The 27369-nt window shown below is 45.5% G+C and overlaps 1 protein-coding gene across 6 annotated transcripts in view; it reads left to right on the forward strand.

Moving 5' to 3' along the window:
- DTNB (dystrobrevin beta) overlaps window positions 1-27369 on the forward strand; it is a 151753-nt gene that overhangs the window by 92122 nt on the left and 32262 nt on the right. For 2 of the 6 annotated variants that reach the window (XM_054383430.1, XM_054383432.1), the window contains 5 exons: window positions 198-212; window positions 1263-1348; window positions 3827-3940; window positions 8044-8140; window positions 14391-14420. In XM_054383430.1, the coding sequence (XP_054239405.1) occupies window positions 198-212; window positions 1263-1348; window positions 3827-3940; window positions 8044-8140; window positions 14391-14420 (342 nt within the window). Of the gene's footprint in view, window positions 1-197; window positions 213-1241; window positions 1349-3826; window positions 3941-8043; window positions 8141-14390; window positions 14421-27369 lie in introns of those variants that run through there. The other 4 variants (XM_054383429.1, XM_054383433.1, XM_054383431.1 and 1 more) reach the window with 3 other exon arrangements.

The following is a 27369-nucleotide window of genomic DNA, read 5'->3' on the forward strand; positions in this document are numbered from 1 at the left end:
ACCACACTGAGGATTACTGGAGAGATCCGTTCAGTCCAGGCTAAAAATAGAGTAGGGGCAATGCTAAACATCTGACAATAAGGGTGGTCAAATTCCAGTGCCTCTGCCTGGTGCTTTTAGGCACTTCCTTTGCAAACCTCCAGGCTGAGCATCTTCTAATAAGTTCAAGAATTGGGAAGGTTTAGATATTGGTAGAGAGTCAGCAGCCTAGGGTTTTTTTTGTGGTTTTGTTTCCTTGTTTGTTTTTTTTCTGGGTGTCCTTAGCCTTGAGAACACTGGTGGGGGTCTTTTTGTGTATTGATAATGGTTGTAAGAGGCAGTGGAGCCAGTTCAGTGGTGTCATGATAGAACAAAAGGTAATGGGCACCAGCTCATTCCATTTAAACAAAATAAAAAACTTTTCTTATGGTCTAAGTACTCAAGTAGTGTAGCAGGCTGTGGAGTCTTCATCCTTGGAGGTATTCAAAACTCAGCTGGACAATGTCCTGAGCAACCTGCTGTAGTTGGCATTGCTTTGAGCAGGGGTTTTGGGTTAAACTGTTTCAAAAGGTCCTTTCCAATCTCTGTGACTCTGACTTAAAATGAAAAATTAAATGTACTCTTGGAAGCAATAGAACAAATAAGAGAACATTGGCTTGTCCTACAAAAGAGCCACTGTAGTTTCCAAAAGACCTCTTGACTAGTGATGTTTGAAAGTGAGCAGCATGAAGGATGTCTCTCCTCTGCAGTGTCGTCTTTGCTCCTGAGGACTCAAGTACTTTAGATCATGAGGGTGATTTCAGGCTTCGGACAGGATTTCCGAAGAAAGGGATTAAGGACTAGATTGTATTTTTCACAGGCACATCCCTTCTTTTCAGCAGAACAAAGCTGCTTGTGCTTTGGATGGAGCCCCAGAACCTCAGGAGCTTCCTGAGTCTGCAGATGAAACACATCACCTGCACTTGTCCTTGTAGCTGATTGTACAATGATGCAGGGAGATACCATGGGACCTCGGCTTTGTGACACACTCTTTGGGGATAGCAGTAGGTCATCAAGTACAGCTGAGAACCCAGCACTGACAGGGCTCCACTGAACCATGTCCCTCGGCACCACATCCACATGGCTTTTTAACCCCTCCAGTGATGGGGACTCCACCACTTCCATGGGCAGCCCATTCCAGGTCTTGACAAACCCTTTGGGGAAGGAGTTTGGTTCAGACTATGTCATAGGTGGTAACAGGTAATGAATATTGTGTCTAATTTTCCTCTGTTTCTTATCCCCAGCCTCGCCCACCTACAGACCTCGGTTTCAGCTTTGATGCCAACAAACAACAAAGACAGCTGATTGCAGAGCTGGAAAACAAAAACAGGTAAAGCAAGCTTTGATCAGCACTGTTTGGGGAACAATGTTTGAAGAGAGAAAAGCCTTTAGTCCTTGTGCTTTGTTGTTTCTAACCTTTTGTATTGCATTAACCAGATTGTTCTTCTAGATCTTTTGTTGAAGCTGCCTCATTAACCAATTAGCTCAGTGTGGATAGAGCTGCAGGGCTCTTAGTCTCCAGGGAGCAGGTTGATCTTCTTCACTGATCTTCTTAATACTATCTTAGATGGTGACAAGTGTTTGGAGCTGCTTTGCAGTCTTCTATTGAAGTCTGCAAACTTCTCACCACAAGGTCAAGCAGTCAGATGGCAAAAAAATAAGTGGACTGAGACAATGTAGTGAAATTAGCAGGTTGGACAGCTGGGAGGAGTAAACTCGTCTTGAAAAGAATGAATGTTTTTTTTTTCCTTTTGTTGGGACACAAAACAGTCTGAAGGAACTGGTTGGCCTGGAAGAAATAGGAGATGGGCTGTAGGAGATGGCTTCCTTCTTCTGGACAGGAGCCAGTGGTGTGCACTTGCAGGCCTGAAGCCAACCTTTCCCTAGGCTGCATACCCAGCAGCATGGTCAGAAGGTTAAGAGAGGGGATTCTGTCCCTCTGCTCTGCTCAGACTCCTCCTGCAACGCTGGGTCCAACTCTGGATTCTCAGCATAGGAGAGACGTGAACTGTTGGAGGAGGGCCAGAGAAGGCCACAAAAACACTCTTACGGCTGGAACCCTTCTGGTGTGAGGACAGGCTGAGAGAGTCAGGTTTGTTCAGCCTGGAAGGCTCTGAGACCTTGTTGTGGCCTTCTGGTACTTAAGGTGATGGAGAAGAAAGCAGGGAACAGACTTTTTAGCAGGACCTGTTTTGACAGGACGAGGGGTGATGATTTTAAACTAAAAGAGGGAAGATTCAGACTAGAGAGAAGGAATTTTTTTTTTTTTCCTGCTAACAGTGGTGAGAAACTGACCCAGGTTGCCCAGAGAGGTGGTAAATATCCCATCCCTTGCAACATTCCAGACAAGTTTGGATGGGGCTCTGAGCAACCTGCTGACTTCCCTGTTTGTGGCAGGGGGGTTGGACAAGGTGACCTTTGAAGGTCCCTTCCAAATCAAATAATTCTGTGATTGTGTGACTTGTTGGTCCAAAGGGACTACTAAGAAGCAATCTGCCCTGGTGGATTGCATAATACTGCATTTGCACTCACCTGCTTCTTCAGCAGCTGCATTTTGAGTTCATGTTTTTCTGGCTGAGAGAAACTAATTGGTACAGCTCTAAATAACAAGCTGCTGAGTAGTTCAGGCCCCAAATGTTGTATGCAACAGCAGCCCCTGTGTTATCTGCAGAGCCTCTCCTGGATGTTGGTGTGCTCTCCTCAACAGTGTACTCTTCTCGTAGCTGTGATCTGCTCTCTCCGTGCTGCAGCTGAGCCTCACTGGCATGCATGAGCTTGCTGCCTGCACAGCCCTTTGCCAAGACATTCACAGTGCCAGGTAAAAATACTGAAGGTTAGTTTGGAGGAGAACCAGTTCCTGGAGAGCGCAGGAACAGCTCAATCCTTGCACTGTCATAGCTTCCATATACTACCAAGAGACCTTGCAGGTATATGAAGTTCTTTGTGAAGATGACAGATAAGGGAGATCTCAATCAATGCTGGTATGAAAGCCTGGGAGGAGAGCAGAGTGGCTCAGCAACTTTAAAAAGGGCAGGAGGAGAGAACAAGAGATTATGATCTTCACTCTTGAAAGGATTTCATTTCCCTTTCATTCAGTGAGCCCTTGGCTGTCACTACCATATTCTCTCACCTCTGGCTATGCAGAACACAGTGGCCTTAATGGTGCTGCTTGCTGATCACCTTTACTCTGGGAGACCTCTGAATTGGTCTCTATTACTATGAGCTCTTGTTTTCTTTAGTTCTGCTGACCTGCCAGAAGGCCTTGAAAAAGTGAGTGGGAAGCTGAGGCTGCCAAGTGAGAGGCTGCCAGACTGTCAGGCTGTGCTGCCATTCAGCGAGACCTGAACAGGCTGGAAGTTGGGCTTACGAATAGCTAAACCATGAGGGACAAGAAGATGGGAACAGACTCTTTTCAGTAGTGCCCAGCAGCAGAACAAGTGGCAACTGGCACAAACTGGAAGCAGGCTACCTAGAGAGATTGTGGAGTCTCCTTCTCTGGAGTGATTCCAAACCTGCCAATCCTGGGCAACCTGCTGTGGGTGACCCTGCTTTAGCAGGGATGTTGGACTGGATGGTCTCCAGAGGTCCCTTCCAACCCACACCATGCTGGAATTCTGGGATTACAGTAATTCAAAGGACTACACTAATTTCTGTATTGGGTTTGAGTCCATGCCATCCACATATGAACCCAATTGCTGTGCCTAGGCTGGAAACTGGCACAAAATGCTCTGGAAGGGCTCTGACTGTATTTAAGAGCCATGTGTACACTGACTGACCTTTCTCCTCTAATCTTCCCTCTCTTCTATAGGGAGATACTCCAGGAAATTCAGCGTCTCAGGCTGGAACATGAACAAGCCTCTCAACCCACTCCTGAGAAAGCCCAGCAGAACCCAACTTTATTGGCTGAGCTCAGGCTTCTGCGGTAAAAACAATCCCAGCTCTGGTCTGTGGCTGTTATTGGGGAAAGAATATCTGCAGCATATTCCAATTTGCCCACTTGAAGTGTATTTAGAAGTAAATCAAAATGTCTCTTAAAATCAATTCTATTTGGGTAATTCAGGCAAGTGTTTGTAAAGAAGAAACTTACATGAAAAAGAAGCAGAAAAGCCATGAACTGCTCCTCATTTATTGTTTAAAGGAGCACAGCTGAAGATAAATGTCAGTCAAACTCTGAAAGTTCCTACATAGGAATAGTCAGATATGCATCCAAAGCTAGAGAACAAACTTCAAAGCCTCTGATTAAGTTTGTAAAGCAACAGGGGGAAATTGTCAGTGGGGTTGTTCCTTTTGCTGGAAGATAAAAAAGTCTTAAGAAACTGGAAAAGGATTGGTTTAGATGCAGCCTAAGGAAGAACTTTCTCAAGCTGAGGGTGGTGAGATGCTGGCCCTGAGTGCCCAGAGAGGTGGTAGATATCCCATCCTTGGAGCCATTCCAGGTCAGGTTGGACAAGGGCAGATGTCTCTGCTAACTGCAGGGGGGTTGGACTAGATGACCTTTAAATGTCCCTTCCCACCCAAACCATTCCATGATTCAGTGATTCCATTAATTAGATGGTTTGTATTTTACCAAGGTAAAAAAAGATGAATGATCTTTGTAGCCGTTTCTGGCCTTCAAATATGTAAACACCACTGACAAATACAGAAAAAAAAAAGTTAAATTCAGCATGTCAAGCTGATCAAGCCAGTTGTCCTGTCTGACCTTCTGTGTGTCTCAGGCTGGGAAATTTCCCTGCAGCACTCCTGCAGAACACTTTTGGGCTGGGCTACAGCATCCATGTACAACAGATGTTCAGGCTTTTGTTTCAGAGATGCAGAGAATCCCATGTCCCCTGATATCCTTAATGTGATCATCAGCTAATTTCTGTGCCTTGGCTGTGCTCAGTGGACTAGAAGCATGCACATTATTACTCACCTCCAGAAGCTTGGTGCTGTTTCCCAAACCTTCTCTTTCCCTCAGGTTTTGTCTACTAAAGGTCTTTCTCAAAATTCCTCTATATGGGATTTTGATTCCCTCCTCTCTTAACCTTATCTTGCCTAAATAGCTTGAACTGGTTCTGGTTTGCCCTAAAGCTCTTTTGACACATCTCCATCTCTGCCTTCAAGATTGCTGTCAGGTTCTCTCTAAGTCCTCTCCATCTCTTCCATATATAGACTGGGATATACTAGCTTCAGTACTTCATATGGAATCTCACTGGTGCTATAGATAGAACTAATGTTAACTTCCTTACCACTAAACATCGCCCTCATTAATCAGTTCAAAATGCACACTAATTGTCTTGACTGCATTGAATCATGCTGGAGGGTCACAATTAGCAGGTTATCCATGATGTGAATGTACTTCCCAGAGTCACAGCTAAAGAGCAGGCATTTCCCAAGGCCGGGAGCAGTGGGTGATGACCTTGCCTTCAGATGTATGTAAGCACCGGGGGCTGGTTTAAGTTGGGCATGAACAATTTCTTCCCCAAAAGGGTTATCAAGGCCTGCAACAGGCTGCCCAGGGCAGTGGAGGAGTCCCCATCCCTGGAGGGGTTTTAAAGTTGTGTAGATGTGGTGCTGAGGAACATGGTTTGGTGGTGGCCTGGCAGGTTTGGGTTAACAGTTGGACTTGATGATCTTAAAGGTCTCTTCCAACCAAAATAATTCAATGATTCTATGATTCTAAGTATGTTCTTAAATGTTCTCAGTTGCTGTGCAGAGTTTAGACTGTGAAAGCCTGAGAAAGATAATCCCTGGAAAATCAGCTTGTCCTAGGTTTCAGAACCTGCCTACAGTACAGCCTGCAGAGCTGAGTCAGCTCCACCATGCTGCTGGCAGATGTAACCTTGGAAGAAGCACGGCTGGATCCCTCGCCCTTCCAGATCCTGCCTTTGATGCAGACTGCATCTGTAGGACTCGGCTGCATCTGAAAGTCCACGGATGCTCATCCCTATCCCAGTGCCCCAGGCTGTGCCTCAAACAGCATCACTCCATTTGCCCTTAGAGCTTTTCCTGACCTTAGTTGTAAACATTTAAACTATTTGTCATTGCCAAGCAGTACGTCCTCTTTCCTCACTGGAGGGCATTAGAAAAGAGATTGAGTAGCATCAACCAAAATCAGGCAAACTGATGTTGGTTCTTCATTAACAACACCACTGCGGGGGCTCAGCTTATTAAGTAGGTTGATTTTTACATGATTTGTAGATGTTAAATAGAAGAAAATATTGAACAGAATAAAATATTAAATAACTATAGAATAAATGCTTTAGGTTTTGAACTCACCTAGAGAGAGAAAAAGGACCATAGAGATGGATAAAGCTCTGTCTCTGGTGGGCTTTAACACATTTTAGTGACCAGGCACCTGTTATCTTCTATGACCTCATTTTTGTGATGTTTCAGCATTTAATAACCATGTTCTTCCAAACACAAAAAAAGTGTTGAAAGAAACACCCAAGATAGTTAATACTTCACAGTCCTCTGTCCTTTTAAGAACCAGTATAGACACAAGTGAATTCTGGCACATAGTCTGAGCAGTTTTCTGGTTGGGGTGTATGCTAAAGGTCTGCCATTTTCCTGGTCACCATGATGAAAACAAGCCACATTCAACAGAATTATCCTGTCTAAGTAAATGGCCTCTTTCTTTTCCATGTCCCAATGTCCACTTGGTGTTTCTCACAAAATTCCCACAATGGTTTCTCCATAGTATATTAGGTGAGAACACAAATAGGGCATCTCTATCAGTCTGTTATATGTGGTGCCTTGAACTTAGGATTAAGACATCATGCTGGCCACAAGAAGAACTCTAGGTGAAGTTACTGAAGTGAGTCCAGAGGAGGCCATAACAATGATCTGAGGGCTGAAGCCTCTCTGCTTTGAGGACAGGCTGAGAGAGTTGGAGTTGTTCAGCCTAGGGAAGAGAAGGCTCCAGGAAGACCTTCTTGGAATCTTTCACTACTTACTGGGTTCATCAAAGATGGGGACAGACTTTTTATCAGAACATCTTGTGACAGGACAAGGGCTGATGGTTTTAAATTAAAATAGGAAAAACTCAGACTAGACCTAAAGAAGAAATTTTTTATGCTGATTGTGGTGAGACCCTGGCCCAGGTTGCCCAGTGAGGTGGTAGAAGCCCCACCCCTGGAAACATTCCAATGGAAGGTTGGGTGGAACTCTGGGAGACCTGCTCTAGTTGCAGATGTCCCTGCTGACTGCAGAGATTTGGACTAAATGACCTTGAAAGGTCCTTTCCCACCAAAATCAGTCTGTAATTCAGTGATTCTACAATGTAAGACTTACATTTTTTTTTTCTTAGTTATTTGTCATTACTTCTGTGTGGGATTTAGGGGGCCCAGCATCTGTTAAATCATCTTAAGATACTGAACTCCTGACATGATGATGTTCATCTTTGAATATCTTTTTTATATGAGTCACTTTATTTTTTTAAAATATGAAATAAACCCAAAGTGTCATATTTCCTTAAATATCTGATAGATAGGCATCAATAGTCATAAAGAGCTTTCTGATGCCAAGGAAAGGGAAGGTCACTTTTCATCTCCTTTTCTTGTTCCCTGGCTTCTGGTGCAGCCAATATGTCAAAATTGTACGTCACAATGGTGGACAGAAATAGCTCTGCTGAGTCTCCATCCAGAGAGTGATGGCGTTTCCTTCCCAAACATCTGCAGCCTTTTCTCCTCTGGTTTTTTTTTCCTCTTCCTCCCATAGTTCATTCCTGCTTGTCTGAGTGCTCTGCAGGGTGTCTGAGTCTGACGTTAAGAGAGTTCTTAACAAGGAGAAAAAAGCAGGGTTTTCTGCTCAAAATGCAGGGCTGTTGACAAGGGCTTCCCGCTGCCAAGGTGCTGAGTGAGGATCTCTGGAGCTGAAGTGAAAAGGCTGATTTTCTACATGGGTTTCATGGTCCTTTGCTTTGCTGTGGATTTTAAATTGGAAGCAGGGGGGAGTGATGAAATCGAAAGACACAGATATCTGCGTGAACTTCTGAAATAACTCAAAGTTTGTTTTCTGGCTCTTTTTTTCATGTAACTGAAACAGACAGAGAAAGGATGAATTGGAGCAGAGGATGTCTGCACTTCAAGAAAGCAGAAGAGAACTGATGGTGCAGCTCGAAGGGTTGATGAAACTGCTCAAAGTAAGCCATCCCTTATCTGAAATTCACTCCTCCCTCTCTTCCTCAGCCCTGGAATTTGTATTGCTACTCTGAGATTCCTGCCTTGCTGTCATACCATTCATTATAAACACTTCCTGAGGAACAGGAACAATTGGCAAAAAGTCATTTCCACATTGGCTCTGTGCATTGGTGCAGCTGGTTGAGCGGTTTCAGGTCCATATCTTGCTGCTTCGGTTAAAGTATCAAGAACCCATAAGATTTGGAGGTCTTTAGAGAAGTATTAGATTTGGTGATCACCCGAGTGCTGTTCTGGGTACCAGTTTGGTTCTTCCAACCTGAACTGGAAGATAAACTGGAGACTCTTGTCCCTGCAGTGCAGAACATGACTCACCCATGGCACAGTGATGTGTCCCACAGGTAATATTGCACTGATCCCACAATGTCTGGGGAGATATTTTCATTTAGAGTGTGATGACATTGACTCTGATCTACCATATAAGTTGATGCTTGGATTTCTGAGGAGGGTATATTACAAAATTTTATAGAGTCCCACTAGATTTGAGCTCTTAAAATCATTCAGGTTGGAAAAGACTTCCAAGATGATCAGGTCCAACTGTTAACCCATCACTGCCAGGTCACCACTAAACCATATCCCTCAGCACCACATCTACACAGATTTTCAGTCCCTCCAGGGACTCCACTACTGCTCTGGGCATACTGCTCCAGGCTTTGACAACCCTTTCAGGGAAGAAATTGTTCCTCATGTCCAACCTGAACTTCCTCTGCCACAACCTGAGGCGGTTTGCTCTTTTTCTATCACTTGTTCTTTAGGACATGAGACTGACCCCCACCTTGCTCCAAACTCCTTTCTGGGAGTTGTAGAGAGCTTCTTTTCTCCAGTCTAAACAGCCCCATTTCCCTCAGCTGCTCCTCGCAAGACTGGTGCTCTAGACCCCTTCACCAGCTTCTTTCCCCTTCTCTAGACTCAGTCCCACACCTCAATGTCCTTCTTGGAGAGAGATGCCCAAAACTGAGCTAAATATTTGAGTTGATGGCTATAGACTGAAATATGTGCTTATCCTTTCTGGTTTTTAACTCAGACAAGAGCCTTTATAAAGTGAATGACAAAACATTGGCTTTACTCAGAGAGGTGTTAGTCCGAGACAAGATGCAACAAAGATTCTATAGACAGTGTAGGAAGTGGGAGAGAGATTGTGGCAATGACACTGATGAGAGCAGCACAGGGGGTTATACATTAGCTATAGACACATCCAGAAAAATGAAGAGCTTCTCTGCACTTGGCAGTGATAATGAATTCACATCATCTGTAAATCCAAAGTGCAGCTGCTCCTCAGATTAGGCTGGAGTTCTGGAACAGGAGTGTGTATCCAAGAGTCAGGCCATTACTATCTACCATTCTGTGATTCTATAAACTATGGGTTTAGGACTCATTCATTAAGTTCAATTGTGCAGTTCAGTTATGAGCTTGACAGAAGCTTTAATGACATCTAGGCTGTATCATACAAAAGATTAGTTTAGAAGCTGATTCTTACTAGATTTTCATTTCTAAATCTAGTATCTTTTAATTAACTCCCCTTGTTCCCAAAGTTATTTCAAAACTCTAAGGGCAAATAGGACTGGATATAAAGAGAGACTCCTTCCCCATGAGGATGCTTAAGCAATGGAGCAAAACCCCAGAGAGATTGTCCTGTCTCCACCTTAGGATATTTTCATGACTCAACTGGACAAGGCTCTGAAATTAACCTGTCCCTGCTGTGAGCAAGGAGCTGGATGTGAGACCACCTGAGGTCTTCTCTGACCTGAAGTATTCTGTGAGCCCATGACTACTGGAATGATTTGGTTCTACACACTGCATAATGGGGTTCTTTGCATTCCCCCTTCTTAGCTCTCTATGGAGCCTGGCAGCTCCTCTTTGATGAAAGCATCCTCCACAAAGACATCTGGTCTTGAACTGAAGGAATCAGAAATTCTCAATTCTCTGCCAATGCAAATTTGCTTGCACAGTTAAAAATTTATTCCTCATTTTCAGTTTTAATGCCTTTTGCTGCAGTTTACACCCATTGCCTTTGGTACGTGCAGTTCTCCCTCCATTAAATTAAGGAGTATTTTAGCACCCTGTTTTTTTCCTACGCAGATACTTACTCATCCCAGTGAAGGCACTTCTCAATCTTCTTTTTTAAATCAGTTAAGCAGGTAGAGGTTTTCTGGGCTTCCAACAGTCCTGCACTGCAGAGTTTTTTATGGGCTATTTCTTTACCATCTCCAGATTTTTAACCCAATTCTTACTTTGGGGGGGGAAAAAAAGAGAACAAACAACTAACTGTAAGTTGAATACTTCTCTGGAGCATAGCAACACTACACACAGAGCTACAGGAGGAATTTCGTTGCTCTTTATCACTATTTCCCTTCTTGCCTTTCTGCACCAGTGAGTGCTTATTGAAAGCTGTCAGTTCGCCAAATCTTACCCTGTTAAAAAGTGATTTATTTATTTCATATAGTGCTAAGTGATTAGTGACAATGTTTTACACCTTTGGCCTCTGAAGGAAATGTGGATATGAAAATATATCACATCTGTGCAGTCCCTCTAGAAGCCAAACTTGTAAGGCATTCAGACAACAATTCAGATTTATTTGGCAAAACCTCTTTTCCGTGAATCCCAGACTTCCAGGTTGGAAGGGATCTCTGGAGATCATCTATTCCAAACCCCTGTTAAAGCAGTGCCACCCAGAGAAGGAGATTCCACAACGTCTCTGGGCAGCCTGCTCCATGGCTCCAGCAACCTCACAGCAAAGAAGTTCTTTCTCCTGTTCAGGTGGAACCTCCTGGGTTCCAGTTTGTATCCTTTTCTCCTTGTACTAATGAAAATGCAGTATCTAATATCAGTGCAACTCAGCACATTCCAGTCCTGGCTGTTCCAAGATCTATTAAAAATTACCTTCACTGGGCTGAAGAAATCCTCATCTAAGTATTTTCAGAGTCTAACCTGCAAGCCACCCAGACCTGCTGATCTAAAGATACTATTTCTCGTAGGTACTTTCTAACACCTTTTGTCATTATTAGTGGCAAGTACTTCACTGATTGCTGACAGAAACTATGAGGGGGAAATACTGTGAATCAAACACAGTGCAGAAATGTGGACACCTCTCCTCATATTAACAATTTTACTGGGACAGGTTGGAGAGCTGAGCAGAGGGGATCCTCATAAAATTCAACCAGGGCAAATATAGAGGCCTGCACCTGGGGAGGAATAACCCCTTGCACCAGGACAGGTTAGGGGTTGACCTTCTGGAAAGCAGCTCTGTGGAGAAGGACCTGGGAGTTCTGGTGGACAAGTTCACCATGAGGCAGCAGCGTTCACTTGTGGCCAAGAAGGTCAGTGGTCTCCTAGGGTGCATTAAGAGTGTGGCCAACAGGTCAAAGGAGGTTCTTCTCCCCCTCTACTCTGCTCCTTTGAGGCCACATCTAGAGTACTGTATGCAGTTCTGGGCTTCCCAGTTCAAGAGAGACAGGAAACTACTGGAGAGACTCCAGCAGAGGCTAAGAAGATGCTGAGGGGTCTGGATCATCTCTGACAAGGAGAGGCTAAGAGACCAGGGGCTGTTTAGCCTGGAGAAGAACAGACTAAGGGGAGACCTTCTCAATGCTCATCAATAGCTAAAGGGCAGGGGGTAAGAGGATAGGGCCAAACTCTTTTCAGTGATGCTCAGCAACAAGACAAGGGCAATGGGCACAAGCCAGAACCCAGGAAGTTCTATCTGAAGGTGGGGAAAGACTTATTTTCTGTGAAGATGCTGGAACACTATACCTGGCTGCCCAGAGAGGTTGATGGAGTCTCCTTCTCTGGAGAGATTCCAAACCCACCTGAACATTTTATCCTGGGCTACATGCTGTGAGTGACCCTACATTATCATGGGACTTGGCCTAGATGATCTCCAGAGGTTCCTTCCAGATTTCTTCTGATGTTAATGTTCGTTTCAGAATATCCTTTTTGGTGGTTTTAGCCCTTCCTGACATGAACTTTTCCCACAAGGTTTTAGCCTTTCTCATCATTGAGAAATATTCATCTATAATTTACAGCAGCTGTTAAGCTTTTATGATTTTTTCCATTTTCTTACACAGTATTTTGTACATTTTTAATGCTGCCTTCATTCCATTATTTAGTCCTGGGTTCAGCTTATCTAATGCTAGTTATCTGAAAATCGGGTACCTCAGTCCCTCTGTGAAAAAAAAGAAAAAAACAGAACAAGAAGAAAGCTTGTGTTTGAAGAAGATGGTCTCAGGAGGTTCATCCATTCTAACATGGTGAGCCATGCTGTGATAATTGACCTCAGAGCACAGAAAGGCCCTCAACTATTTTAGTTGTTAGTGTGGAGGTAATCAACTCCCCAATTAATGTCACAGAATCCTCAAATCACAGAATGATTGGTTGGAAGGAGCCTTTAAAGGTCATCCAGTCCAATCCCCTTGCAGTCAGCAGGGGTATTTTCAACTTGAGCAGGTTGCTCAGAGCTCCATCCAACCCAGCCTGGAATGTTTCCAGGGATGGGTCGTCTATCACCTCTTTGGACAACCTCTTCCTGCTCTGTTGTTTACTTAGCCCCCACAGCAACCTACCCATGCCACTGCAATTTAGAGTTAAGGTTGGGTTTTACCTCAAGTGTCCTTCCACATCTTGTTGTTGACTCTCTTGTTGAGAGGTTCCTGATAAAGGAATGTGATGGTGGTTTTCCCTGAAGGAGAAGTTCTGGCTGTTTGTCTCCACTAAGTCATTGGTATCTTCTGCCATGTTGTCCCATACTCTTGCGAGACCCTGGCTGTATCTGTCTGGTGAACTTGTTAGTGCCAGACAATGTTCCTTGGACAGGCACTCACCTACCTGCTCTGCTGGTGGTGTGGTTGCTAACGTGCTTTTGGATCAGAGCTACCAGTGGTTCCTCAACACATCTCCAACCAGCACCCAGAGGTTATCATGTGTGGATCATAGCTTCCAGCTCTCCCCCAAATCATCTCCAACCACCACCCAGAGGTCATCAGTAGCCAAACCCATTCCTGGAGGCCAGTGTGGATAAGGCCACCCCAAGAGGGTAATAAGGGATTTTAGCAGCATGGGTATTTGCAGTTGGTGATGGAGAACAGTTGCAGAGTTTCATTTAGTACTGTAGCCTCTGAATCTGCAGAGCTGCTGAAGTAGCCACTGTAGGGCTCCTGTTGGCTGCTAACCTTGTCCTCCTGACCATTCCAGTCTGTCTGGACTGAGCAGTGGCCAGTGACCTGTCAGTACTCAGTGACTTCTTTCCCTATTTTTGTCTTATTTTCCTCATTGTGGCCGTTGGCTTAGCATTCTCTTTTTTTCCTGAGGATTCTGTGATCACCTGATGCCATTACCTGGCACTCCTCTAAGAGGAGTTTGCCTCCTGCCTGCCTTGTTGCAGGGCTTTTGCTTTCGCTGTTGCAGATGTTCCACAGACAGATCTCATTTCACTTTTTCCTCGATGGTGATTTCCTCACTGGCTGATCTGATGATTTATCTCATCACTGCTCAGTCCTTGTAGCCAAGGTCCATGCCTCTTGGGATTATTGTTTCACATCTGTAGTTAATGCTAAAGCCTCGTTTTTCAAACTAGCAGTTTCTTTCTAGAGCGGAGATCATTTAAGATCTTTTCCCTGACCCCACTCGCCATCTGGTCCTGCAAATCCCACTGCTGCTAGGAGGAGCAACTGCAAACGTGTGGGAATGTGGTAGGGACAGCAGTGGCCTCTGCTGCTGGTGTGGGTCTGTGGTTGACAGGATCCCAGTGTGGTAGGGGTTGGAAGGGACCTCTGGAGATTATCTAGTCCAACCTCCTGCTAAAGCAGCATTATCCATAGCAGGTTGCCCAGGATCACAATGTCCAGGAGGGTTTGGAATCTCTCCAGAGAAGGAGGCTCCACAACCTCTCTGGGCAGCCTGGTCCAGGGCTCCAGCGCCCTCACAGGAAAGAACTGTGGCCAACACTGAAGGCCAGTTTAGACAAGAGTCATCTTCTGAGAGTGGAACAATTGACCCCTGTGCTCTCCCACCATCCTGTGGTGTCTGGCATCCTTGTTTCCTTTGGTGTCTGCAGATGTTTCTACACTTTGCCATGTTCTGTTCTTCAGTGAGGTCTGTGGTGGATCTTGTGTGTGTGTGTGTGTGTGTTCAGTTTCTATTCATGCCATAATTAATGATCTTGTTTCTCTCTTCGCCTTTTTCTTTTGCCAACATTTATAGGAAGAAGAGCAAAAGCAGGCAGTAAGTTGACTTCCCTTTGTAGGTGATCTGACTCTTTTTCTTTCTGCATGACAACAATTTTCTGCTCATTGGCTTGTATGCAAATAATCCACGGGCATGTGGGGCCTGTCACACTTGTGAATTTGAAAGCAGCCTTTCCAGCAGAGCATGTTTTTGTGTCTGTCCCTAAAGTTACTCCCCTCTCCCTTCCAAATTAACTTGATTGCCATGGGTACAGCCAGTGGCTGCGTTCGTTAGGTTTTGATAGCGTCGTACACTACCATCCAAGGTTGAAAGTGTGGGCTCTAAGCCGGCTTTGTAGTTCGTGTTGTTGGAGATTCTTCACTGTACGCAAAGAAAGCTTTCTTGTCTCTTCAGGAATCCTTTAGTTTCTCTCCTTGCCACATACAAGTCCAGGCATGAAAACTAATTAATGACTTAATATTCCGGGCATGGATCCATATCATTCAGTCATGATGTAGTCTCCTTGAATCGATCCCAGTGCGCTCGTTGTAAACAGGAGGAGTAAGCTGAGAGACAAGAACGCATTTGCTGTGTTACCGATTTTCATTTGCTCTGCCCACCGATTAAAATCTGCATCCTGTGTTAATTTTGGAATTCACTCCAGAGGGAGCCCTTCTGCTTTCCTCAGCCATAGCCAGATGTTCCATCTCTTCCTTCCAGAAAAACAGATTTTCAGCCTTTTTGAACGTGGTTTTCATTATACACAAAGCTTTAATGAAGTTTAATCCTGTGTTTCCCATTGTTGTGTTTTTTTTTTTTTACACGTTGCTTATTAGCTATGTGGATATTGGATATGTGAATTGAAAATTGTGGTGGCTTATTTTTGTAAGGAAATACATACTTATGGCTGGCTTCTATTGCTGAAAGCACTTGAGTTCTACATGTGCTGAAATTGGCTTTTGGTTCCTCTTGGATCGCCTTGTATTAAAGTTCTGTCATCAGTTTAAAAAGAAGATGGTGGTAAGTGTGCATCTGCTGATGGAGCTCCATTCATAGAATCACATCACAGCATCTTAGCTGGTGCTGCCAGTGAAGATTTCAAGGAATCTCAGCATAATTAGGGTTAGAAGGGACCTCGAGAGATCATTTAGTCAGACCTCCAGCTAAAGCAGGCACACTCAAAGCAGGTTACCCAGGATTGCATCTAAGGCAGGTTTAGAATCTCTCCAGAGAAGGAGATTCCACAACCTCTCTGGGCAGCCTGGTCCAGGGCTATGGCAGCCTCACAGGAAGACTTTTCCTGATCTTCAGATGGAACCTTTCTGTGTTCCAGTTTGGGCCCATTTCCCCTTGTTCTAATACCCACACATTGACACTGTCCTGTTGTGTTCTCTTGGAATCAGTGATGAATGAGCCAGGAAGGGTTTAAAACACAAGAAGTCAGCTTTTCATCAACCAAAGGACACATTGCTGGCTTGAAGGAATTGTGAATTTGCATCCTTACATTTACAGACTGAAACAGCTTGAAATGCTCTCCTCTTAACTACAAAGGTGCAGATGGTGCCCAGCAGTCCTGGTCACACCCTTGAGAAGCATTGCATTGTATAGAGATATTATTCCACTAATGGAGTATTAAGCCACATGGTATTCATAGTCTATCACACTATTCTCTACTACTGCTAAGATTGTTGTGTCTCAGCTTATAAAGATCTTTGCCAGTGTAAATCCTAATTCACAACAGGACCATTTTCATGTCACAGCTGGTGAGAGGCTTGAGTAGTCTGCTAAATATTAAACCCTCTTTGTTTATAGTCCAACGAACAGCCGCTGGAGCTGTAGTCTTCCACATTCAGATGAATGTTAAAGGAATTCACAAAGACGTACATCACATCTATGATGTCTTTGACATGTAGTACAATTCATCCTACACATCCAGAAGAGCATCAAGGGCTCATACTCCAACACATGAGAACTTCTCTAATGCCAAACAGGCACAGAAATGGCTTCACAGCAGAGGAGCTTGCTTGGGAGTATTTAAACACTGCCATGGAAATCTTTTTGCATTTCAGAAGATGGTGGGAACTGTGCAACAGAGCTGAGCAGGCTGAGCTCATGAACTCTGAGGTTATGTTACCAATCAAACAAAGCAGACATGCTCTCAACCAACAATCCTTGTGAAGTCATGGAGGTTGTGGGAGGGATCCTGTGTAACCCTGTGGAGACTGAGTCACGAGTTCCCGTTTTCTCCCATCATTTAGATTCAGAGCATATAGATCAAAGAATCACTGAATGCTTTGGGTGGGAAGGAGCCTTTAGAGGTTTTCTGGTTCCAGCCTCCCTGCAGCAGGCAGAAACATCTTCACCTATACCAGGTTGCACAAAGCCACACCAAACCTGACCTTGAACACTTAATTTCAGTCAGCTTGTCTGCAGGCACCACTGCACATACCCTTAATGAGATGAACCTTCTTAACCAACTGCTGTAGCAAGTCTGAGCCCAAACAACAAGCTAGGATGATACTTGTGTCCTTTTCCAAGAGGTGTAGAAATCTGTAAGTGGGAGATTCTCTGCCTTGAAAAGCCCTGTGACAGCTGAAGAAGTCTCATCATGTCAAGGGAGGTGATTCTTCCCCTCTACTCTGCTCTGGTGAGACCCCACCTGGAGTACTGCATCCAGTTCTGGAGCCCCTATTACAAGAAGGATCTGGACATGCTGGAACATGTCCAGAGAAGGGCCACAGGGATGATCAGAGGGCTGGAGCACCTCTCCTATGAAGACAAACTGAAAGAGTTGGGGCTATTCAGTCTGGAGAAGAGAAGGCTCCAAGGAGACCTTATGGTGGCCTTCCAGTATCTTAAGGGGTCCTACAAGAAAGCTGGGGAGGGACTTTTTAGGGTGGTGGGTGGTGATAGGACTAGGGGGAATGGGGCAAAACTAGAATTGGGTAGATTCAGATTTGATGTTAGGAAGAAATTCTTCACCATGAGGATGGAGAGACTGGAACAGGTTGCCCAGGGAGGTGGTAGAAGCCTCATCCCTGGACGTTTTTAATGCCAGGCTGGATGTGGCTCAGAGCAACCTGAGCTAGTGTGAGGTGTCCCTGCCCATGGCAGGGGGTTTGGAACTAGATGATCCTTGAGGTCCCTTCCAACCCCAACAATTCTATGATTCTGTGTTGGTAACCAAATCTGAGACTGCTCTTCAGTTCTGCATCCCTTTTTCCATCAGCCGAAGGTCCTGTACACCTCTCCAGAGGGGATCACTGATGAAGTAAAACTTCTTCTCTGTGAGGGTGCTAGAGTACCAAACAGACTGCCCAGAGAGGTTGTGGAATCTCCTTCTCTTCCAAACCTGCCTGGACATTGTGGTCCTGGACAGTTTGCTGTGGGTGGCCCAGTTTTAGCACTGGGGTTGGACTAGATGATCTCCAAAGGTCCCTTCCAACCCCCACCATGCGGGGATTCTGTGAAATAAATGGAAGGCCACCTTCTGGAGGGTAGGATTGTGCTACAGCCCAAGGAGCATAACGTAGAATAGGAAAAAAGTGCCTGTTTGGGATAAACTTAAGGACAGGACCGAGTCTGGTTACCCACTACACTGGCAGCCTTAAATGCCTTCTCTGGTTGAGCTGGCAGGGTTTGTAGCATGCAGACTGCCTGTAAATGCACACAGAAAAGTCTCTTGCACTGAAGGCAAGCGGCGTGACGCTGCCTGCCTCCATGCTCACAGATTCGCTTAGCCTCTAAGGCCTGGTGGCTGCAGGCAGCATTCGGATTGGTGTACCTGGGAACTGCTGAGAAATGTGCTAGCTGAAATGTGTCACAACCCTGCCAGGGAACGTTCTAACACTTAGATGCTCTAAATTATCTTGTTCTCCTGCCAGAAACACTCCCGCATATGGTTCAACTCACTAATATAGCTATGGAATAAGCTTTGAGAGGTTGCCTCCACAATAAGAGCCACGTTCATGGGCCTCCTGGAGGATAGCAAACCTGGAAAGGCTCCTGAGTCATGTCATGTAGGGAACCAGACCTCCACACCTATGGAGTTTTATCTGTCAGTAGACTTTCTGGAAGGGAGGGCTGGGTCTGTACTGGCTGGTATTAGGTAGCGGAGGTGAAGAAGACCTTACCCTGCTCTTGAGTTGGCAGACGACTTGAGGAGGAAGGCTTGGCAGGGAATAGCCATGGCTCAAGAATCCCACAAACAGCCATGCATCAGGATCGCTTTCTTGGAAGTCTGTTTGCTCTGATGGATGGCTCACACTGTCCTGTGGTGGCTGTCAGGTAAGAGACAGATCCCTCAAGGGTCATAAAATCACAGAATGATTTGGATGGGAAGGGACCTGAAGGTCACCTAGTCCAACCCCTCCCATGTGGTTAGCAGGGGCATTTTCAACTAGAGCAGGTTACCCAGAACCCCACCCAGCCTGACATGGAATGTTTCCAGGGATGGGGCTTCTACCACCTCTCTGGGCAACCTGGGCCAGGGTCTCACCACTCTCAGCTTAAATGCAGACCGAGGTGTGAAGGTGATGTCTGCAGAACCCCCAAATTCTGTCTGAAGGGAAGGAAAACACTTCTTCCCACACCAGTGGCACATTAGCAGGTTTCTCTGGGCTCACACCACCCTCCCCTGCCACCTTTTGCCATCTGTGCCAAGCACAGCAGGCAGAGCTAAGAGGATTGAGCATGGCTTTGTCAGCAGCACAAAAAAGAATCACAGGATCCCAGAATCCCAGCATGGTGGGAGTTGAAAGGGACCTCTGGGGATCATCTAGTCCCACCCCCCTGATAAAGCAGGGTCAGTCACCCACAGCAGCTTGCCCAGGATCACAACGTCCAGGTGGGTGTGGAATCTCTCTACAAAATGGAGCCAGGAGGATCTGTAACACCCAAAGTGAAGAAGTTTTTCTTCATGTTCAGATGGAACTTCCTGGGCTCCAGTTTGTGCCCATGACCTCTTGTCCTGTTGCTGGACACCACTGAAAACATCTGGCCCGATCTTGCCTTCTGCCTTTTAGCTATTGATGAGCATTGAGAAGATCCCCTCTCAGTCTGCTCTTCTCCAGGCTAAATGGCCCCGAGGTCTCTCAGCCTTGTCAGAGAAAGGTATCTTCATGGCCACTGTTGGACTCTCTCAGGTGGCTGCCTGTTGCTGTTGAACTGGGGAGCCCAGAACTCCAAAGTTGGCCTCACTAGGGTAAAGCAGAGGAGCAGGAGAACACCCCTCAACCTCCTGGCCACAGCCTTCTTAATGCACATGAGGAGGCCATTTACTTTCCGGGCCATGAGGGCACATTGCTGGCTCATGGGGAACTTTTTGTCCACCAGCACTCACAAGGTCAGTCTTTTTGTGTGAATCATGTAAGTTGCTTGGCAGAAAATAGATGCAAACACCTGTGGATCAGGATGGTTTGCTTAACAGCAGGTCAGCAAGAAGGTTATAAAGGCTGATAAGCGATGTCTCTCCAGAGCCAGCGGTCATTTAGAACCATGAATTCAGTGTTTAGGCTTATCCTAGAGGTTTATTTCATCAGTCACCATTCATGATTTCCTATGCCCAGTCGTAGTGACCTTCAACACACATCGAAGATGTTCTCCCACTGCCTGGGCACTTCTGTCCTTTGTCTCTTCTTCGTGGCACATTGGTGGCATTTTTTATTTCACCTAGATATTTCCACCAAATCAGTTGTTGCCACACTTGGGGACAGATATCCACGACACATCATGGAGGTATCGATGAGATGTACTCCAAAGGTTTGCATTTGCTTTGGTGCTATTTGGTTTTGCTTGATGTGTGTTTAGTCTCTCAGAGATGTGATGTGCTGATGAGATCAGCAAGAAAGAAGTAATGCGTTTTTCTATGTTTTTGTTGAGCATGGATTTGAACTGGTTAAATGATAATCCTTGTGAAGTCCAGGATGTGAAATATTTATGGCTACCCTGATCAGTTCCATGGCCATGGTGACTCTTCTGAAACAATGTTTTCTACACTTCGTAGTCAGGGACCTGCTGTAGTACACCAATAAGCTTCAATAGGTGCAGACATCACAGGCATGCTTCTCCTTCAGGGTGTGATCCAGCATCAGTCTTAGTTCTCTGCAGTTAGTAATTCCAAGGGCTGTAACCCCTCTGCTGAGAGCTGGGATTGTTCAACGTGGAGAAGAGAAGGCTCCAGGGAGACGTTATTGCAACCTTTCAGTACTTAAAGGGTCCAAGAAGAAAGATGGGGACAGATTTTTATCAGGGCCTGTTGCAACAGGACAAGAGGTGATGGGTTTAAACTAAAAAAGGAGAAATTCAGACCAGACTTAAGGAAGAAATTGTTTATGCTGAGGATGATGAGACACTGGCCCAGGTTGCCCAGAGCAGTGGTAGATGCCCCATCTGTTCTAGGTGAGGTTGGATGGTGCTCATAGCAACCTGCTCTAGTTGCAAATGTCCCTGCTGACTGCAGGGGATTGGGCTAGATGATCTCTTTAAAGATCCATTTCCCACTCAAACCAGTCTATGATTCTGAGCTTTCAGAGGCAGGGAAAACTGATACTTTTTCAGACATTCAACAAGACTATCCAACAAGATGTTGATGAAATTCAGATGAGAGCTGTTGCCTGTATCTTGGCTGTCACTTGTAGAAAGGATTGCTCCTTGTATGGAATCATGGAAAATACAGCAAGAGCTCATGAACTCATGTCATAACTGAGGCTGCTGTAGCTCCATCCTGAAGGTCTGCCTGCTCTACACCTTGTGTAAGTTCCATCTGCATAGCTGACCTCCAGACATTCAGGAGGGTATGAGGTGCATAATGCTGTTAGTGCCCCCTAATTGAATTGCAGAGAAATTAATATTAAACGTGTTTCTGTGTGCGTTCCCTCCTATCATTATCCAAGCCTGGAAGGGTAATGAAAGCCACGTGGAGAACATCTGAATCCAGTGGTGGTTTATATGGCACCTGGCCCTTATTAATAGTAATAAGGAAATGGCAGTTTGGGATTTCTTGACCTCACATGAAATTCATTTTGCTGGGCATAAGCTGTTAACAGATGGCAATGATTTGGGGCTCATTTCATCATCTGTTATACAGATTTTCTTGCTGCATTTTGGCCCTTTCCTTTGTAAGGAGCTATCCTTTTTTCCACCTCATCTCTTTATAAGAGTTGTCTCTTTCAAAAGGAGTTCTGAAACATCTTGTTAAAGCATGTTACATGTAGCACAAAGGTTTAGGTATGGTCTGAAACAACAAAATGATCCCTTTGAGCATAAATCACTCTTTTACTAACTGTGCTATAAAATTTTCTCTTTTTGAAGTCAGTATTTTCTTCTGGGTTATTGGCCTCTCTCCAATTTGTATTTCCTTGGCCCACAAATACAGTTTTGCACTCCAACTTTGAGCAAATGGAAGAGCTACAAGAAGACACAATCCCTGAACTGTCTACACCACACTGTCTCAAACTAGTAATCATTTCCCTGAAGTCCAACCTAATAACCTAATCCATTGAGCTGGACACCAGCAAGCCTGGTTTTGAAGGGTGCTTACAGAAAGGATTTGTGTTTTGGTGTTTACCTTGCTGTTGTTACATTGGTGTTACAGAAATCCCAGCATGGTGAGAGTTGGTAGAGACCTCTGGGGATCGTCTAGTCCAACCTTCCTGCTAAAGAAGGGTCACCCACAGTGGATTGCCCAGGTTTGCAGTGTCCTGGTAACTTTGGAATTGCTCCAGAGGAGACTCTGCAGCCTCTCTGGGCAGCCTGATCCAGTGTTCCAGAACCCTCAGAAAAAATAGGTTTTTCCTCATGTTCAGGTGGAACCTCCTGGGTTCCAATTTGTGCCTTTTGCAGCTTGTCCTGTCACTGGACACCACTGGAAAGAGTCTGGCCCCATCTTCTTGACCCTTGCACTTTAGCCATTGCTGAGCATTAAGAAGATCCCTTCTCAGTTTGCTCTTCTCCAGACTAAACAGCCCCATGTCTCTCAGCCTTTCGTCCTCAGAGAGATGCTCCAGTGCCCTCAGCATCTGTAGCCTCTTCTGGACTCTCTCCACTAGTTCCCTGTCTCTCTTGAACTGGAGCCCAGAACTGGACCAAGTAGTCCAGAGGTGACCTCACTATGGCAGAGTGGAGGGGGAGAAGTCAACTGAGTGTTGACTCAGTTATCCTTAAAAAGCCTTCTAGGTTGAGCAGCCAAGAGGAGATCTTTGCGCAGTGGCTTGTACAAAGGTTGGTTGGCATGTGCTAGGTATCCTTATTGGTAGCTGTGAAGCTCTTTGCCAAACAGAACCATTTGTGATGCTCTTCAAAGGTTAAAACCTTTGCTCTGTGTGTTTGGGTTTACTTTTTGGTTGTTAGGGTTTTGTTGTTTTGGGGTTTTTTTTAGTAGTAGCTGATTTGAAGCGTGCTAGAGGTAAGATGAAGAAACCTGGAAAATACAGACACGATGCTGGTTAGTAGTAAAGAAATATGAATTCAAGACTCTGGAAATGATGAGGTTTGATATTTACTTGCTCAGATGTTGCAGTAGCCATTATAGTGATAACTTCCTCTTGAACAGTGGTGGCTACTGCTCCACGATTACACAGCTGAGCCATCAAAAACATCAAAATGCTTTACAGTGGTGTAAATATTACACAGTACTACGGAAAACGTTTAAACCCCCCATACCTGGAATCAATTTATCCCTAGTGCCAGATCAAAACAGTTTTACCTAAGAGACTGATTGTATGAAAGATCCATTCCAGCTGTAGATGTGGCCTTTCATGATGCTTTCAGGCTGATACCTCATGGGGGTTTTATTTATCCAAGTGAAATGAAGGTTGTCCTAATGACTAAAATTGTCATGTAATCCAAATTGGGTTTAGAGGGAAAGGCTTGTGCTGTATTTGTGATTTAGTCTGACTGCTGTAAATATCCCTCTGGTTTTGCAGACTTAAGCCTGTGCTTAAATCCACAGGGAATTAAAACAGCAAAGAAACAGAAAAATCTCAGTGTTTAAACTTACCTAGAATCGTTTAGGTTGGCAGAGACCTTTAAGATCATCAAGTTCCAAGTAGTTTAGGCAAAACCCGGCTTGTGAATATTAATTCTCTTTTCTCTGAGCCTCTAAATTCACTGAGGGAGGTGCTTGCTTTCAGAAACAACTGAGTCCCAGTAGCCTCTTGGGACTGTGAAAACGAGGAGCAATGGTGGAGCCATGATGTGGTCAAGCCCAATCATCTGAACTCACCTGCAGACATCACGTTTGCTTCTGGCAGCTTCAGTTCTCCAGATCCTTGGCAGTTTAATTCTGTACTTCTAACAAGCAACATCAATTACTTCATCAGATTGAATGAAATACAGGATTCCGGGAGAGCTACATCTTGTAAGTTGGGTAACATTGCTATGAGGTCCAAACTTGATGTGCTCTTGGCACTTCGGTATGTCAAGGTTGGACCCTGCTGAATATTGCTGCAGATGCAGGTGTTGGGTACTCCTGCTCTCCATGTGATCAGAGCAGTCCTGGCAGCCCTGATCAGTACGTCCCTCCTGAGGAGACTGAAGTGCCAGATTCTTAACTCCAGGGATTTTTCTCAAAGATTCCTGCAGTCTTTCTCATCTGTTGATGTACAGCCTTTGATATACAGGCTTTGACCTGATCGAGCTGTGTGCTGACAGTCAGGTTCACTCCGGCTCAGCTTGCATCTTCAGATGTCACTTTCCACATCCTTCTTCCTCAGTGTAAGAGACTGGAAACCTTTGGTCCCCTAATCTCCCACTGCTAATAGTGACTGATATCCAGAACTTCATCATCTTGATATCAAGGATATCAAGAATCCTCACCATCAGTTTCTAGTCTTACCTTAACAGTCAAGAATTATTGCAGACAATACATCGCTTGCGACATTAGGAGATGCCTTGTGGCATTGTAATCTCCTTTGACAGCAGCAGTAGCCTTGGGCAAAAGCCACAGGAGGAAACAAGAAGGAGCTCTGAGCTCCATCATGTCCAGCCTCCCTACCAGGAAAGCCATTGCCAAAGCTTTTGAGAGATTTATAGCACAACTATGTGATGTGGTTTTATGTGGTAAGAGGACATCAGGCTTGATGTCATAGAATCAGAAAGGTTTGGGTTGGAAGGGGCCTTTAAAGGTCATCTAGTCCCACCCCTAAAGAAAGTCTAGCTCTGTACTACTCTAAAAACCAGCAGGTGGCTGAAGAGTATTAGAAGAATTAATGAGTTTTAGAGACTGTATTGGTCCTGGTCATCATCAGTGAAATCTCTTAAGAGATTTGATCATGTGGATGATGTTCAGCCATGGTGCTGTACTGGCCTTCAAGCTACTCACGTTCAAATGGTTGGAGATCAGAGCTAAGCCTGGCTGCCAGGATTTGTGTATTTTACCCTGTGCCCATTCTCGCACCCTGGATGTGTCAGCACTGCAGGAACACCAATATGCTGAAGGGCACATTTAAGGGCTGGTAACTACAAAGGCTGAAGATCTTATGTGTCCTTGTCTGCAAGCTGCCAGACCATAAAAGCCAAGCCCAGTGCTGTTCAGTATCTTCATCAATGAGATAGTGGGATTGAGTGCACCCTCAGCAGGTCTGCAGATGACACCAAGCTGAGTGGTACGGTTGATATGCCTGTGGGATGGTATAAATGAAGAGGGACCTGGACAAGCTGAAGAAGTGGGACCATGTGAACTTCCTGAGGTTCAACAAGGCCAAGTGCATGGCTGAAGGCAAAGGGAGTAAAGGAAGGAATAAGGCAAGGTCAAGTAAATACTGGAGCAGAGGCTGCTCTCATGGTTTTCAAAGCTGTTAACATTCATCATGAAGTAGAACAAGGCCAAGTGCAAGGTCCTGCTTTTGCCCTGAGTCAGGGCAACCCCTGGTATCAATACAGGCTAGGAGACGGAGATGGAGTGGGGGGCAGTCCTGCAGAGAAGGACTTAGGTACGCTGGTGGGTGAAAAGCTGGACAGGAGCTGGCAATGTGTGCTCACAGTACAGAAGGCAACTGTCTCCTAGGCTGCATCCAAAGCAGCATGGCCAGCAGGTGGAGGAAGGGGATTCTGCCCCTCTGCTCTGGTGAGATCCTGCCTGCAGTGCTGTGTCCAGCTCTGGGGTCAACACATGAGAGATACGGACCTGTTGGAGCGGGACCCGTAGAGGCCGCAACAATGATGTGAGGGCTGGAACTCCTCTGCTGTGAGAACAGGCTGAGAGAGTTTGAGTTGTTCAGCCTGGAGAAGAGAAGGCTCCAGGTGCTTCATCTGTTGCTTAGACCCATGGCTGTCACATCAGGAAGTGTGTAAGGGAGCCCTAGAAGAAAGACAGGGACAGACTTTAGCAGGGCCTCTCGTGACTGGACAAGGGGTAATGGTTTTAAACTAAAAGAGGAGAGATTCAGACTAGAGAGAAGGAGGAAATTGTATATGCTGAGGGTGGTAAGACACTGGCCCAGGTTGCCCAGAGAGGTGGTAGATGCCCCATTCCTGGAACCATTCTGGGTTAGGTTGGGCAGGGCTTTGAGCTATCTGGTCTTGTTGCAGATGTCCCTGCTGACTCCAGGGGGTGTTGGTCTAGATGACCTCTGAAGGTCCTTTCCCACTCAAACCAGTCTGATTCAATGATTTTATGATTTCAACTGGAGCATGGTGATTCTCTTCCACTTAAAACCCCATGGTGTTCATGAGGGATGGAGATGAGCTGAGACAGCTGGGTTATACAGCAGGATTGGTGATAGTGAACATCAAGCTCCGAGCACAGGGTTTCCCTAGGAAAGGGAAAAGTCTAGGTGTTTGAGGAGTTGGTGTTTATGGGATGGGCTCTGTCTGCTGCCTGCCATCTCAGCTCCCTGCTGCAGCTCCACCCTGCAGCCACTAGCTCAGACAAGGCAGCAGTTGCTCTCACAGCATCACAGGCAACTGCTGCTCTACTCATAGGGAGCAACCCAAAATACAGCAGAGATCATCAATCTGTGTCACTCATGATGGCTCATGCTGCTCCACTGGCAGCTCTGTGAATTTCAGCCTGGATTTGGGAACCACCTGAGAAGGAGGGAGCAGAAAATGCGGAAAATGGAAGAAATTTCACTTATCTCCCTATAGCATCAGACACAAAGGGGCAGAAGTCGTTGCCTGTGCCTCCAACACCCATTTGTGTGGCAGTCTCTGTGTCTCATGACCCTTCTCTCAAGTGATGCTTCTGTCATGAACTTGTTGTCAGACAGCATGTGCTTATTGCTGTAGCTAGGAGCTAATGGCAGGTTTTATTCCTACTAGGTTTTTTTCTTTCAAAGAGCTTTGTTTCTTTCTGATATTTGACTCAAGAAGATGAAAAAAAAAAAAAAGGTGCTGCCTCTGTCTCAGGTTCAGGATGGTACTGTCCTCCAGCCCCAAAGTTGTATGGCCAGAGTATGCCCTATTCATACTTTCACATTTAACCCATTAGTCTTAAGCTCTTGGAAAATATGAGGAAGATTTTATCATCATCATAGGAAACAAAGTCTGCAAGGACTGGTCTGCTCTCAAGCCAGAATAAATTTCCATTAGAAGCACAATGCTTATATTTTACCCCAGCCATCACAGAATCCCAGCATGGTGGGGATTGGAAAGGACCTCTGGGGATCATCTGCTCCAGACCCCTGCTAAAGCAGGGTCACCCAGAGCAGGTTGTCCAGAACCTCCCTCAACCTGCTGGCCACACTCTAGGACCTGGAACTGCTGGTGAGCAAATTCCCCATCAGCCACCAATGTGCCATTGTGGCAAAGAAGACGAATGATCTCAATGGGTGCATTAAGGAGACTGTCACCCACAGATTGAGGTAGGGTTTTCGTCTCCCTCTACTCTGCCCTAATGAGACCACCTCTGGAGTCCTGGGTCTGGTTCTGGGCTCTCCAGTTCAAGAAAGAGAGAGTCCAGTGGAGGCTATGAAGATGCTGAGGGGACTGGGTATCTCTCTGAGGAGGAAAGGCTGAGAGACCTGGGGCTATTTATCCTGGAGAAAAGCAGACTGAGAGGGATCTTAGCTGATCA

Source organism: Indicator indicator, chromosome 9 (genome assembly GCF_027791375.1).
Source record: "Indicator indicator isolate 239-I01 chromosome 9, UM_Iind_1.1, whole genome shotgun sequence".
Lineage (NCBI taxonomy): Eukaryota > Metazoa > Chordata > Aves > Piciformes > Indicatoridae > Indicator > Indicator indicator.